Raw genomic sequence first — 15,616 nt, forward strand, 5'->3', positions numbered from 1 at the left:
GAGTAATCAAAGTATATATAGTATGGCCGAGACGATAATGCATTTCTTCCAAAATGTGTTTTGTTTTCTATAAAGGTCAGGTATCAATACTTGGAGGGATCAATTAAAGCCAACACAACTTCTGCAAAATCTTGCCAGGGTTAAAGGTCATCGTACTCCAGTCCTCTCTGAAAATGGAAAAAGAATTAGTTATGGAGGAAGGGACTATACTTTGGAAGAATTTGGTAAATCCTTGTCTATTAACTGTATGTTACTGATTCATGTTTGCCAAATTGCCGTTTATCTCCATTATGCTTTTAACTGTATTAATATAGACCGGAGGGTTGCATTTATGGGTAGTCCTTGTTTATTTATTTATTTATTTATTTATTTATTTATTTGTTCAAATTTATATACCGCCCTATCTCCCTAGGGACTCAGGGCGGTTCACAGGCAATTAAAAAACAGACATATAAATACAATTTAAAATCAGACATAAAAAACTTATTCAATAGCCAGATTGATAAAAACAATATAAATACTAAAAAACCCCATAAAACCAATAAATTTAAAAACTAACCCAGCAAATAAATAGGTGTGTTTTGAGCTCATGACGAAAGGTTCGGAGGTCCGGAAGTTGACAAAGTCCTGGAGGAGTTCGCTCCAGAGGTGGGAGCCCCACAGAGAAGGCCCTTCCCTGGTGTCGCCAGACGGCACTGCCCAGCCGACGGCACCCTGAGGAGTCCCTCTGTGAGAGCGGACGGGTCGGTGAGAGGTACTGGTAACAGCAGGCGGTCCCGTAAATAACCCGGCCCTATGCCATGGAGCGTTTTAAAGATTGTTACCAAAACCTTGAAGCGCACCCGGAAGGCCACAGGTAGCCAGTGCAGTCTGCGCAGGATAGGTGTCACACGGGAGCCACGAGGGGCTCCTTTATCACCCGCGCAGCCGCATTCTGGACTAACTGAAGCCTCCGGATGCCCCTCAAGGGGAGCCCCATGTAGAGAGCATTGCAGTAATCCAGACGAGACGTCACGAGGGCGTGAGTGACTGTGCATAAGGCATCCCGGTCTAGAAAGGGGCGCAACTGGCGCACCAGGCGAACCTGGTGGAAAGCTCTCCTGGAGACGGCCGTCAGGTGGTCTTCAAAAGACAGCCGTTCATCCAGGAGAACGCCCAAGTTGCGCACCCTCTCCATCGGGCCAGTGACTCGCTCACAACTACAATGAATATTAAGCAGTTGCCAGAAATCTGAATTTTGATCACATGCCCATGGGGATGCTGCAACTGTTCTAAGTGTGAAAATGGTCATAAATCACATTTTTATTGCCGTTGTAACTTTGGTCACTAAACGAACTGTTGTAAGTCAAGGACTACCTATATTTACTGGGAAACCTAGTAGGAAATGCATATACCCTGCTATGCATCAGATGGAAGTGATGTTAGAGAACTGACCAGCAATGTTCCAAAGTTCTTTGCAAATGCCTCATCCACAGGAATGGATGGAGGGATTTTTTCTGGAATTGAAATTTACTAGCTATTTCTGCACTTAGAATGTATGAATTGAGCTGCTTCTTGCCTCAAGAGAAGGATTTGAAAATTTCCATCTATGACTATGATCTGATGACTCGAGATGAAAAAGTTGGTGAAACTACAATTGATCTGGAAACAGATTCCTCTCCGCTTTGGATCTCATTGTGGGATACCACAACAATACTGCGTGTAAGTCTTCCTATGCCAATTAGTCCTCCATGGGTCCTGCTAAAACCAAATCCTGATCTTAATCCTATGGTGAAAGCCACCTAGAATGTGATTGACTGACATACTAGTCAGTCAATCATTCAATAAATCTGAGTGATTTACTCAAAAATCTAGGTGGGTTAATCTTTCTTTTCTTTCCTTTTACCTACCTACCTTTTTTTTTTTGCAAGCAGTAGAATTTTACAACAATCGCACCTAAGAGTAATCAAAGTATATATAGTATGGCCGAGACGATAATGCATTTCTTCCAAAATGTGTTTTGTTTTCTATAAAGGTCAGGTATCAATTCTTGGAGGGATCAATTAAAGCCAACACAACTTCTGCAAAATCTTGCCAGGGTTAAAGGTCATCGTACTCCAGTCCTCTCTGAAAATGGAAAAAGAATTAGTTATGGAGGAAGGGACTATACTTTGGAAGAATTTGGTAAATCCTTGTCTATTAACTGTATGTTACTGATTCATGTTTGCCAAATTGCCGTTTATCTCCATTATGCTTTTAACTGTATTAATATAGACCAGAGGGTTGCATTTATGGGTAGTCCTTGTTTAGCAGTCACAAATGAGAGGAACAACTTGGTTGTTAAGTGAATTTTGCTCCATTTCATGACCTTTCTTGCCACAGTTGTTAAGTTAATCACATGGTTGTTAAGTGAATCTGGATTCCCCATTGACTTTGCTTGTCAGAGGATCATCAAAGTTGATGATATGACCCTGGGACACAACTACAATGAATATTAAGCAGTTGCCAGAAATCTGAATTTTGATCACATGCCCATGGGGATGCTGCAACCGTTCTAAGTGTGAAAAATGGTCATAAATCACATTTTTTATTGCCGTTGTAACTTTGGTCACTAAACGAACTGTTGTAAGTCAAGGACTACCTATATTTACTGGGAAACCTAGTAGGAAATGCATATACCCTGCTATGCATCAGATGGAAGTGATGTTAGGAGAACTGACCAGCAATGTTCCAAAGTTCTTTGCAAATGCCTCATCCACAGGAATGGATGGGAGGGATTTTTTCTGGAATTGAAATTTACTAGCTATTTCTGCACTTAGAATGTATGAATTGAGCTGCTTCTTGCCTCAAGAGAAGGATTTGAAAATTTCCATCTATGACTATGATCTGATGACTCGAGATGAAAAAGTTGGTGAAACTACAATTGAACTGGAAACAGATTCCTCTCCCGCTTTGGATCTCATTGTGGGATACCACAACAATACTGCGTGTAAGTCTTCCTATGCCAATTAGTCCTCCATGGGTCCTGATAAAACCAAATCCTGATCTTAATCCTATGGTGAAAGCCACCTAGAATGTGATTGACTGACATACTAGTCAGTCAATCATTCAATAAATCTGAGTGATTTACTCAAAAAATCTAGGTGGGTTAATCTTTCTTTTCTTTCCTTTTACCTACCTACCTACCTACCTACCTACCTACCTACCTTTTTTTTTTTTTGCAAGCAGTAGAATTTTACAACAATCGCACCTAAGAGTAATCAAAGTATATATAGTATGGCCGAGACGATAATGCATTTCTTCCAAAATGTGTTTTGTTTTCTATAAAGGTCAGGTATCAATTCTTGGAGGATCAATTAAAGCCAACACAACTTCTGCAAAATCTTGCCAGGGTTAAAGGTCATCGTACTCCAGTCCTCTCTGAAAATGGAAAAAGAATTAGTTATGGAGGAAGGGACTATACTTTGGAAGAATTTGGTAAATCCTTGTCTATTAACTGTATGTTACTGATTCATGTTTGCCAAATTGCCGTTTATCTCCATTATGCTTTTAACTGTATTAATATAGACCAGAGGGTTGCATTTATGGGTAGTCCTTGTTTAGCAGTCACAAATTAGCAGTCACAAATTAGCAGTCACAAATTAGCAGTCACAAATGAGAGGAACAACTTGGTTGTTAAGTGAAGTGGTCGCATAACCAAAGTCAAAGTTTCATGTGTTTTTTTTCATCACAAGCACAAAATCCAGAAGCGATATCCAAATTAAAAAATATATATATATTCTCCTCTTGGAATAGAACAATCATTTCTGCTTTATCTTGCTTGCTAAGGGAAATTGCTAAACAAAGACATTGCCAAACAACTATCCATACATAAGAGGTTGTGATTTAGGATGCCAGCTCGGCAATGCTCAATGGACTTTTCTCTTGTACATTAGGGAAATGTGAAACAAATGTTTACTTAAAATGTGAGGGGTCCTTGGTGGTCTCTTGGTTTGCTTGTTTTCTCGCAGATGTTTCATTACCCAAACTAAGTAACCAGTATATCATCATCAGTGTAAGTATCAGTGTAAATATCACCAGTGCTAGTAAGAAGTGTGGTTCGCTGTCAGATTATATTCTAGTGCCTTGCCCTGTCAGTCTTGGTGGAAGGTGGTTTTAGAGATCTTTTGGTTGGGTTGTTTATCGTTGGCTTCTTTGCCACTATATAGAACAAACAGGCAGACGACTGGCAGAACACATCCATGAACACCAACTAGCAGTCAGAAGACATGATGAAAACTCTTTAATTCCACAACATATAGACAGGCTTAACCATAGTTTCAATTGGGAAAAAGTGACCATCCTAGAGCAAGCCAAGTCCAAAAACACCAGGAAATTTCAAGAAGCCTGGCACTCTGACAAATTAGCCATCAATAGACACATAGGCATTAAACATCTGTATATGCAAAAGAGACAATCAACAAGCCAAAAAGGGAACTAAAAAGACCCACGCTCCTCTCCACTGGCAATCAACACCCAGATCAGCATAGATTAACTTCAAGATTAACATCAGACCAAAAATCAAGTAAACAATACCCCAACCAAGAAACTGCCAAAGCAGTCAACAGTAAACAGCCCAACCAAAGAATCTCTAAGAGATTCACCAACACTGACAGGGCAAGCCACTAGAATCTGAACTAACAGCAAACCGCACTCCTTACTAGCATTGATGATGTTACCTAGTTTGAGTCTGCAAGAAAACAAGCAAGCTCAGAGAGCACCAAGGACCCCACATTTCAACCCTGAGCTACAACTGTTTTCCTTTATTGGTATTATACAAAATATGTCAAAAATTTGAATCCCATATAGTGTGGATTTAAAGCACAACATGTAGATACATTCTGAAACCATTATGCAGATATAATTGTATGTGAGAAAGACCTTGAGAGACAGGGCAAGGAAACGATTACTAGGGAATGGTCAAGTAAGAGATTGGCATAGTCCACAGCTGTATAATGGGTGGAGAAAGAGACTCAGAAGAGACTCTCCCTAGCTTTCTAGGTGTTTAAGGAGATAGCAGGAGATCTGTACTTTCAGACTTGCAAGATTCTGTAAATGTACCCTTACAATAAAGTAGAATTAGCTCACCTGATCATGTTTCCTGTCTGGTCCATTTAGAAAGGTTGACAGCAGATAGGCCTGTCTACTTTCAATGCTCTGTAGTGAGTTTCTTGTGATTGTCATGTTTCTTTCACTTGATTTCAGAGGTAAACAAAATATTGCACGAGCATCTGGGACCTGGAGAAGAAAGGCTGGCTCTTCACATTCTCAGAACTCAGGGCTTGGTGCCTGAGCATGTGGAAACCAGAACCCTGTACAGTACTTTCCAACCCAACATCCCTCAGGTATAAAAAAAAAAAATTTCTTTTCTTTCTGTTTATGAGATGCAGATCCATGAAATAGCTAGATACAAAATGATTCCTACAATTGAGTTAGGTACTTTTCTACTCTCGCATCCTCCTTTTGTCAATAATTTTATAGGGATATGATCATTTTTTTAAGGGATATTCAGGTGTACGGAAAAGCCCATTATGAAAAGTCCAGCATGTGAATGAAAGTAAATAAACATCCATAACATAGTCTCCTACCATATGATTTTTCTGATGTAGCTGACCACGTAACACTTGATAGCACACGTTGCATTATCATTACTTTGTTTCATCCAGCTAGGGAGACCTGCATTGGCAGGAAATATGCACACACCTTGTATTGCTATTCTTTTTAAATCATTCTTACGATGAAATATCGCACACACAATAAAAAATAGTAGAAATATATCATAATAACCAGATGGTCATTAGGGGAAGTACCATGTGAAGGATGCTTCTGACAGTTAAAGTGGGAATAATTTCAAAGCAACCCCACCACATTATTAGGACTTGTTATGGGTGAGAGTCTAAGGCAGGGGTCTCCAACCTTTGCTGGCTGAGGGATTCTGGGAATTGAAGTCCACAAGTCTTAAAGTTGCCAAGGTTGGAGACCCCTGGTCTAAAGAGCTGTTTTGCGTATGTCCTGTGAATGGTCGTCTGTTCCCCACTCTATTGCAAAATGCTTTTGAAAAACCCATTAGTTTTAATCATAGTTTGCTCTTTGAATATAAAACAATTAGGTGGAACTCCTTTTTAGCACAATCCAGCCAAATATGACCTGGGCATGCAGAATAAATTCTTAGGGGGGGCAGGTTGCATCCAGGTCATGTCATCAAATTAGAATACTGATAGGTTAAGAGATGGGTTTTCTTTTCTTCTTTATTTAAGATAAAGCCTGACACGATCATTATCTTATTGATACAGGGGAAGCTTCAAATGTGGGTGGATGTTTTTCCCAAAAGCTTGGGCCCACCTGGTCCTCCTTTTAACATCACTCCTCGCAAGGCTAAAAAGTGAGTAAGCTTGGCTGAAGTTTGTAGCATGTTATTTCATGGCCCAGAAGTCTTGATCCTTTCAAGACGAATGAGAAGTTTGCCTTGCATTCTGTTCCCTTCTTGTTGTCCCTTGTCACCATCGCTGAATTCAGATGGAAGCCAAGACAAGAGCTTTAAGTGGTACCACTTCATTCTTTCCATTACTTGCATTACAGATATGAGCTACGGGTGATAATCTGGAACACCAAGGACGTCATCCTGGATGAGAAAAGCATCACAGGAGAAGAAATGAGTGACATCTATGTAAAAGGGTAACAATGACTTCGGCAGAACTTGTTGAAAATAGGAAGGCTGTTCTGTTTCCCTCTCCCAATAGTCCGAACAAAAAGTCAGTCAAAGGCCTTCTTTTCAAGTTTATTTACATTTGGCTGGATTCCTTTTGGCACAGAGATGTTCTGGCCATGTCTACCCACGCGCCTGCCAAGTCTCTGGAGATAACTAGGAAATTATAGATAAGGCCAGAGTTACTCACGAATATATTCTTCCCTCCATTGAAACAGTTTGCCCGCACAAATTCACTGCTTTGTCCAAGACAAAAAGCCAGGAAGTTCTGCCTCCTGCTTTATAGCCCCTGTGGGTGTCACTCCATGACTCATCATTCTTTGACTTTGTCCCAATGCCTCCTCTGCTGCGCACGCCAGTCACGTCTGCGCAGTCTTGCATCAAGCCGAGATTGTTCTTGGGGCGTTGCCAAATCAGAAGAAGGCCCGGGGGAATCAGGCCTTGCCAGCCCCTCCTCCTCCTCCTGGTGGGTGCCAGGGAGGGAGAGGGCCCAGGGGAAGCAGACCTTGCCAGCTCCTCCTCCTCACTCTCTGAATCCTCCTCCTCCAGGAGTCCGAGTCCGGGAACCTGGGTCACAACAAAAGCATTGTTTAGTGTTATGGAACTTGATCACTTTGCCCTGCAATCAGTTAGAAGTATTGGAATTGAATAATCATGCAATATTCACATTCCATCATTTGGTCCATATTAAAAACCATAAATTTGGATGCAAGGTTGTACAAGTGTTCCTAGGTTAGAAAGATTAGTCCATTAATCTTGACAACTTTCAGATGTATAAACTTCAGCCCCCAGAATTTCCCCACCAGCATGGACAACTGGGCGTTGAAGTCCACACATCTTAAAGTTGCCAAGGTTTGGATTGGTCAGTTCCATGGACTACACAGCCCAATCTGCTGCTTCTGCCTTTCAGATGGATGCCTGGCCACGAAGAGCACAAACAGAAAACGGATGTCCATTATAGGTCCCTTGATGGGGAAGGGAATTTCAATTGGAGATTTATTTTTCCTTTCGATTATTTTCCAGCGGAGCAACTCTGTACAGTTTCCAAAAAGGTATAGGCACCAAGGACAACTCTGCAATCACTAATGCACATGAGAAAGAGCATCTAGGCTTGTATTTGTTTTAACGAAACTCTGAAAACCATTGTACACAAATCCGTAGGAAGAACCATGAGGGGTTGTCCTGCTTCTCTGGCTTTGTCAACCACTTCTTCATCCATAGGAGAAAAGAATTCTGACTTAATATTTTTCCCTAAGGATGGAAGAGCAAGGAAATGGTATATGGGAAGGGTAATTCTGAATATGAAATAGAAAAGAAAGGAGCATAGCTTTTCCCTTTGTTGTTTTTTCACTAAAGGCTTTCATCTTTCATGCCCGTTTTTCTTTTAAAGCAACAATAATCAAATATGCTTGTCATGTAATGTCTCATTTGAGAGATATTACATGGTGCAAGATAATAGCCTAGAAATATAAGACAGGTCACTTTAAGAGTGATTATGCCTTTCAGAGGGCCGTCTTTCCTATGATTGCAGCAAGCACTCATCCCACCTTATTTATTTATTAAAATTTTTTTGCTCATCTTACTCACATGGTAACTCAGTTTACAATAATAAAAAACTCAGTTTACAATAATAAAAAATATTTACACACTATAAATAAGTTAAAATAAAACAATCCATTTAAAGTTGGGGAGACCAGGCTGGGTGGGCAGCATGGGGGGGTGGTTTTTTGGCATCCATTGTTAATCAGCCACTAAGATGTTCCCCCATTGGAGCCCCAAGCTAGCTAGCAGAACCAGGTCTTTAGAATATTGCAGAAGGGCAGAGGGATGCTGACCTCACAATGGGGGGCGGGGGGAGATGTTCCACAGGGCAAGTGGAATGGCAGAGAAGGACCTCCTGACCCTGCCCACCAGAATAATTGGGCTAATGGGGCCTACAGGATGCCTCCTCTGCCAGCACGGGTCTAACAGCAGGACACCTTGCTAGCTAATATTTATTTCTGTATCTATAAAAACACTTTTCTCTTCTTTTTTACTGTAGCAATGACAATAGAAGGAAAGCTCAATTTTTCAGGCAAAAGTTTTCACAAAAAATTGAAATTCAGAGATGCAAAATACATAATCAGATACTGAAGACAATGAAAAACTATATCCAATTCAAAATAAAAAGACTGAGTAAAATACAATCAAAGGTTTTTAAATGAGTCAGAACAATTGAGCCTTCAAAATCTTTTCTAAGAACTAGAAAGATTGGGGTTGGGGGGTGTCACAGAAAAGACCCTTCCTCCTAATTCTTATTCTGTTTTGCATTATTTTGCCAAATGTGGCAGCAAGATTACTAACTGATGCAAGGGATGGGACCTCATAGTGTGCTGAAAGATTAACACAGTTCAACACAGATTGTTAATGATTTACCAAGTGCAAATCATGGAATTCTACTAATCCCTAACAGTGGACAGTTCCATACTTAAATTAGAAGGCAAAAAGAGTCACATATGAGGCACCTATCTGCAACTTCTTAAAACAGATCTATCTTTTCCCAGGATCATGTAGCATTGTCTCAAGTTCACAGCAGAAAAAATAAGTTGCAAAAGATTTTTTGTACAAAATTAACTGAATCTAGTTTATGTGTATGTTCCTTGAATACAGAGTGTTTGACCAGCTTTCAGTGGTCAGTATCACTGGCTTCTAATGTACGCATTACCGTACCTTGAAATACAAAGAATTGAAGCTAATTGATCTTTTTAATCTCTGTAGATTTTCTTCAGGCAGAACTGAAATGCCGCTGATAGAAAGTGGTAGATGGGTGATGCTAAGAGTACTTTTACAGAAGATGATGAGGGAAATTCATTATAAATTCCTTGCTTAGTCTCCTTCTGTTCTGATTCTGGCTCTTAGGAACACTTCTGGAGTCTTGACAATACCGAATTCAGAATTCCACCCAAGCTGCTTATTCAGATATGGGATAATGATAAATTTTCTTTGGACGATTATCTGGGTATGTATAAAGTATTTCCAGATAAGGAAAGTTATGCCTTTAAGTTTTGTGTGCCAAAATATCTTGAGATAATAATGATGTTCTCTTTCTCTGCCCTTTCGCTTTTTCTTTAGGTTTTGTTGAACTTGATTTGCACAACGCAGTGGTGCCAGCAAAGGTTTCACAAAAGTGCAGTTTAGACATGATTCCAGAGCACAAGCCAATGAGCTTGATGAAGAATGTTAAGATTGCTTCACTCTTTGAACAAAAATCCATGAGGGGATGGTGGCCGTGCTACGTCGAAAAAGATGGCTCCCGTGCTCTGGCTGTAAGGTTCTGTTAATACTCCTTAATCCCTGGGTTTTCATTTCGGAATGGGAGAAATTGCCATGGCCAACTCACTTCAGCTGACTTGCCATGGTTAATAACTACAGGACAACTCACTGTGGCCATGGGACAATTCAATGCAGGATAACTCGAGAGGGACAAGTGATTTGCAGCAGGCCTTGTCATGCTTTAGGTTTGAACCTTCTCAAGTTAGAAGTCCTCGGGTTGAAACCTAAAGCAAGACTTTAGCAGCAAGACAAGGTCTGCTGCTACACTTCACTTGTCTCTTGAGTTATCCCATGGTAAATTGTCCCACGGTGAGTTGTTCTATGGTGATTTGGCTGAAGTGAGTTGGCTAAAGTGTATGTGATGAGACCGGGACGTATTGTCCAAGATCCTTTCATTTTGCTTCTCAAACTTCTAACTACCATTCTTCCTTACAAAAGATTTAAATTGTTTTTGAAGGGAAGTACTGCACACAATATTTAGTAAGTAAGTAAGTAAATAACAGTTCTACACCTGGAAACTCATTGCATGGGATTTTCATTTCATTTGTATTGAGATTTATAATTCCAAACTATTTATATAAACTCATCGTTAAATTTTGCCTTATAGAATCCACTCCATTTCTGGTCATCCCATTTCTTTGCCTTCTCCACAATAGACCCTGATAGAGGGACGAATCCACAATCTATTTAATAACTGTTTCTTGTCCCAAATATTAAAGTAGAAGAAATTGAATTGATTATGAAGATAAATTCCCAGAAGTACCAATATGCAGTGAAAATCAGTGCAACTATGCACACATAGCAGACCCTTATTCCGCATTCACAAAATCTGAATGTGATTGTTGCTTGGGTTGGGGGATTTTCCTGGGGAGAATCTGATTGGGGGATTCTTTCTGGGGTGGGGACACATTTTAAAGCTGCTGAAGTTGAGACACTGAATCACATTTCAGAATGGGCTTGAAATCGGTTTATGTATCATTGAACATCATGAATAAAACATTAAGTTGCAGCACTATTCTTGAGAATATTTTTTTTTATTTAAAGGGTAAAGTTGAAATGACTTTGGAAGTCCTTGGTGAAAAAGACATTGAAGAACGACCAGCTGGTAAAGGAAGAGATGAACCTAATATGAATCCCAAACTAGACATGCCAAAGTAAGATATTTTCCACTTTTTTATTTTAGGGTCTTGTAGATTGGCTTCCCAACATGTTTATTGGCTTCCCAACATGTTTATATGAGGGTTTAAAGTTTTGGGGATACCTTGAGAATGTCAAGTCCATGGAAACAAGAATCATTTCAGTTCACATGAACACATTAGTTGGCTCTTAGTGGTCCAGTGGCCTTTGTTTTAATGCATAGTCTCTAGCCCAAAGGTTCGACTTTAATGGAGACATTAGAATTCATTTCTATATTATTTCACAACTTGTCATCTATAACTTGGAAAATTACAGTGAAATGATAATTTGATAATCATTTCCTGCAGCTCTTTTTCCTCCAATTATCAGTCTTTTCTTCAAAACAAATTTGTCTGAAACTTAGGAGCAAGCTAATTTGTGCCAAGCATATTGTGCAAACCTTAGTTTTAAGAACCGTAATAGAAAAAGTAGCAGACATTTGGAGATGAGGGATAAAAATAAACACTCTTTTTAGGCAGAAAAACTGGAAAAATTAAACATTTGCACAAATATGCAGGTAGTGCTCACTTACTGATATTCATTCAGTGACCCTTTGAAGTTATAATGGTACTGGAAAAATAACTTTACAACCCATTTATGACCTTTTATGACTTTACAGGGTCCATCATTCAGGTAATCGCTATTATAGTCAGTACATGTTGTCCTGTGTCTGACCTCTTTCTCCCCCCATCTTACAGAGCAGAGAGATTGAAGAGGAGAGGGATTGTAAGAGAGTAAGCTGATTGCTCTTCTACACATCAGACCAATGCAGCCCAATGCATCCTATGCAAACAACTTACTCTCTTGAAATTTCTTCGACTCCAATCTCTCTGCTCTGTGATGGGGAGGGAGGAAGCAGTTTTTGCAGATCCTTCATTTGCCTGATCCTTCAATCCTCCTGCTAAGAGAGGGATTGAAGAGGGATTTCAAGAGGATAAACTGTTTGCTCACACTGAGAATAATGTGATCACACCAGTAGCAGGAAAAGGTCAGGTAAAGGATACCTATAGGTATCACTTGCTTTTTCCCCCTCCCATACACCCCTGCACAGAGTGGAGAGATTGGAGAAAAAGGAATTTCAAGAATACTATAAATTGTTTATAAAGTACACCCACATCTCCCAGCCCAAAGCCCTGGGGGGGAGGAGGTGTCACTGCATTGCTTTCAATGTGTACAAGGCAATAAACTAGCACTTGGACATTCCAAAGGGCAGAGGAGTGGCTGGGAGGCAAACAAAAGCCAAAGGTATAAAACTGAGTGGTCTTGTCTCTTTCCCAGCCAGAAAGCACATTTGTGAACACCCTATTTCCCCCGTAGCAACTGCTTCTCTTAGTGGCAGAATTGCCCATCTCAATTAGGATCATTAAGCAAGGAGTCCCTATGCCACTTATTACATATTATACGCCATTTAATATCTATAGGATTCTTATCTTCAACAGTTCAGTAATAGTATTCATAGTATTTATACTAGATTCTTAAGGTTTGGATTCCTGCACACATATGAAAGTCATGCACCAACTGAATCTTTTTTCCTTCCACAGCCGACCAGAAACTTCCTTCCTTTGGTTCACAAATCCATGCAAGACAATGAAATTTATTGTGTGGCGGAGATTTAAGTGGGTCTTCATTGGCATCATCATCCTGCTGATTGTGCTTTTATTTCTAGCAATCTTCCTATATTCCTTGCCAGTATGTATTTTCTGTTTGTATCTTTTTACTTTCAAATTAGTTGGGCTGGTAATCAGGTTATACATAAGTACACATGACCACAGACAAACATTCCTTCTTGGTTTCAATAGGCATTGATGGAAAGTTAAATATTTTCAATTTTACTATGCAAAATGAGTATTGTTAAATGGATTAAAATCTAAATCAATTTATTATTGCTTTAATTAGGCAATTATTTTACACATGTTCAAAGTATATTTTAGTGATTTCCCCCCCCCCCTTTAGTTCAATTGTCCTATTTTCAGAGACTTACTGGTCATATCCCTGCAGGGTTTTTTTTGGTTTGCCATAGCCTTTTTCCTAGAACTAACAGTAATTAGACTATTTAGGTTTATAGTAAATAGACTAATTAGAATGTCTGATTCTGTGAAACTATACTGATAATCCTCAATTTACGACCCAATTTTACAAATGTACCCATTGTTCGCTATGGGTAGTTTTTGCTGAAAACTAGAGTAAACACGATCATGTGACCACAGGAAGCTGCAGAGGACCATAAATACAGACTGGTTGCCCCTGGAATACAACCACATGACCTATAGGGGGCGGCCATTGGGCTTTGGAATCAGGTTATAGGTATCTTTTGAGGGGGGATCTATTGTAACTATGAACGGCCGCTAAGCTACCAATCATAAGTCAAAGACTATAACAGTAATTAAACTAATTACTAATAATTGTAGCACCGTGTCAAGATTATATTAAAGATCACTTCCTTGCCATGTTTTTTCTTTAAACTATTTTGTAATGATTTTAGTTGAACATTTGTGAATTAAAAACTACCATGCCTGTCTAAATGTGAAGAATTTATTTTGGCTTCTTTTTATTTTTGTAGAACTACATTTCAATGAAGATTGTGAATCCCTTTTCATCTCGTTAAGGAAGACATTGTTCTTAAAGCTTGACTTTGAAACCAGGTTATGCAACCTTTGGGCCAAATTGAACCACCAATTGTCTCTGTCTCTGATCTCCTGAGTTTTGCACCAGGAAAAAGACCACTTATGTGAATTCAACTGCTATCCAAGATGTTTTGAAAAATAACAGCCCAAAGTGACTATGATTTCTGAATTATGACTTTGATAGAAGATTATAAAATGATATGTCTTTTTTTGTTCTTAAACATTTTTCTCAGTATACCATTCATTATTTTTTTCAGTTTTACCTTCCTTTTAAATATGTACTCTATTTACACTGTAATTCTATACATGTCTACTGGCAAGTTAGCCCCTTTGAGTTTCACAGGGACTGACTTCCAGATAGGTGGAAACTTCAAAGGTTTATTTTAATTATGAGCAGTTTGAAATGGTGCCTCTTAACTTTAGGAGGGGGGAAAACACATGCTACTTATTCTTACAAAAGAAAGGACTATAAAATGGTTCACTAGTGTCATGAATAGGATACTATAAAAGGTCATAATAGCTCTAAGCTTTATTTTGCTACGGTCCTGCCTTATAAATAAAGCAGCGAAATAAAGCCAAACAATTTTTCAGTTTAGTTTTGTGGTTATTGTGCTTAGCAAAATATAGAATTGTTTTTATTTCATATCATTTTCCCTCACATGCAGAGTTCGCTTTTTTCAAAGTATTGAATATTCGGTTAAAAGAATTGACTGACCAGCTTGTTGCTGACATCATGGGCTGAGAGAGAGAATTCCTGGCCCTAAGTCACCATAGGTTGGACTTGCCTCCTCTAAAGTAACCTCCTCAGAGTCTCAGAGTCAGAACTGCCATGACACTTGGTCCCGTTTACCTTAACCTTGGTCCAGGTAACGGACTGCTAAATTTCACACACTGTACCGGCAGAAAATGGGAATGACAGGTACTCATCTCCTTTTCTTAGCTGAGGGAGCCAGCATTGTCCGGAGACATTTTCCATGGTCATGTGATCATCATGACTGTCTGCCGAGGCACATTGAATGCAGTTACCTTCCCACTGAAGTGGTACCTATTTATCTACTCACACTTGCATGCTTTTGAATTGCCAGTAACCGGAGCTCACTCTGTCGCACAGCACTTGGGTCTCAAACCCGGACTGTCAGTTTTACAGCTGACCAGTTCAGCATGTTTAACTGCTCAGCCATCGCACTTGCAAGCAAGTGCCCCTAAAATAGACATACACGACTGTGGCATCTAATGCCAACCAGGTAGAAATGGAACGGGGAAAATTAGCCTTCACCCCAACAAAAATGATAGTATACTGATCTGGTCACCATACTTCATCAGACTAATGTTGGAGGCTTTTGTTGTTTAGAAAGTCTCTTCCCTGCTTAAGTTGAAATGAAAACAGGCCCACTGAATGAAATTCAGTATTCCACATTAAACAAGGGATTCGGGATGGGGAAGCAAGTTAGCTACACAGGACTATCTGCCCATTCTTCATATGATTCCTTTTTCTTCTACTTGTCATCAGATATAATGTTTTTATTTTGTTTTATTTTTATTCTACCTTTATTATTTTTTTAGGTGACTCAAGGCAACAAACATACCTAATGCTCTTTCCTCCTATTTTACCCTCAACCATCACCCTGTGAGGTTGTTGGTCTGAGAGTGAGTGACTGGCTTGCATGCCTAAGAAGGGACTCAAAGGGACTCAAACTTCTAGTTTCTGGCCTGGTGCCTTAACCACTAGACCAAACTGGCTCACTATTTTTCCCCATTGATGTATTAATATATACACTAT

General features: G+C 39.5%; 1 protein-coding gene across 1 annotated transcript in view; it reads left to right on the forward strand.

Moving 5' to 3' along the window:
• The window catches only part of MYOF (myoferlin), a 107,797-nt gene extending 92,413 nt beyond the window's left edge, over positions 1–15,384 (forward strand). Inside the window, exons 45-54 of the mRNA XM_058187014.1 lie at positions 76–224; positions 5,224–5,363; positions 6,312–6,400; positions 6,598–6,693; positions 7,635–7,776; positions 9,623–9,722; positions 9,836–10,029; positions 11,081–11,190; positions 12,754–12,901; positions 13,773–15,384. Of these exons, the coding sequence (XP_058042997.1) occupies positions 76–224; positions 5,224–5,363; positions 6,312–6,400; positions 6,598–6,693; positions 7,635–7,776; positions 9,623–9,722; positions 9,836–10,029; positions 11,081–11,190; positions 12,754–12,901; positions 13,773–13,817 (1,213 nt within the window). The 3' untranslated portion in view covers positions 13,818–15,384. The remainder of the gene's footprint in view (positions 1–75; positions 225–5,223; positions 5,364–6,311; positions 6,401–6,597; positions 6,694–7,634; positions 7,777–9,622; positions 9,723–9,835; positions 10,030–11,080; positions 11,191–12,753; positions 12,902–13,772) is intronic.
• Positions 15,385–15,616: the final 232 nt, after the last annotated feature.

This window comes from Ahaetulla prasina, chromosome 6 (genome assembly GCF_028640845.1).
Source record: "Ahaetulla prasina isolate Xishuangbanna chromosome 6, ASM2864084v1, whole genome shotgun sequence".
Taxonomy (NCBI): Eukaryota; Metazoa; Chordata; class Lepidosauria; order Squamata; family Colubridae; genus Ahaetulla; species Ahaetulla prasina.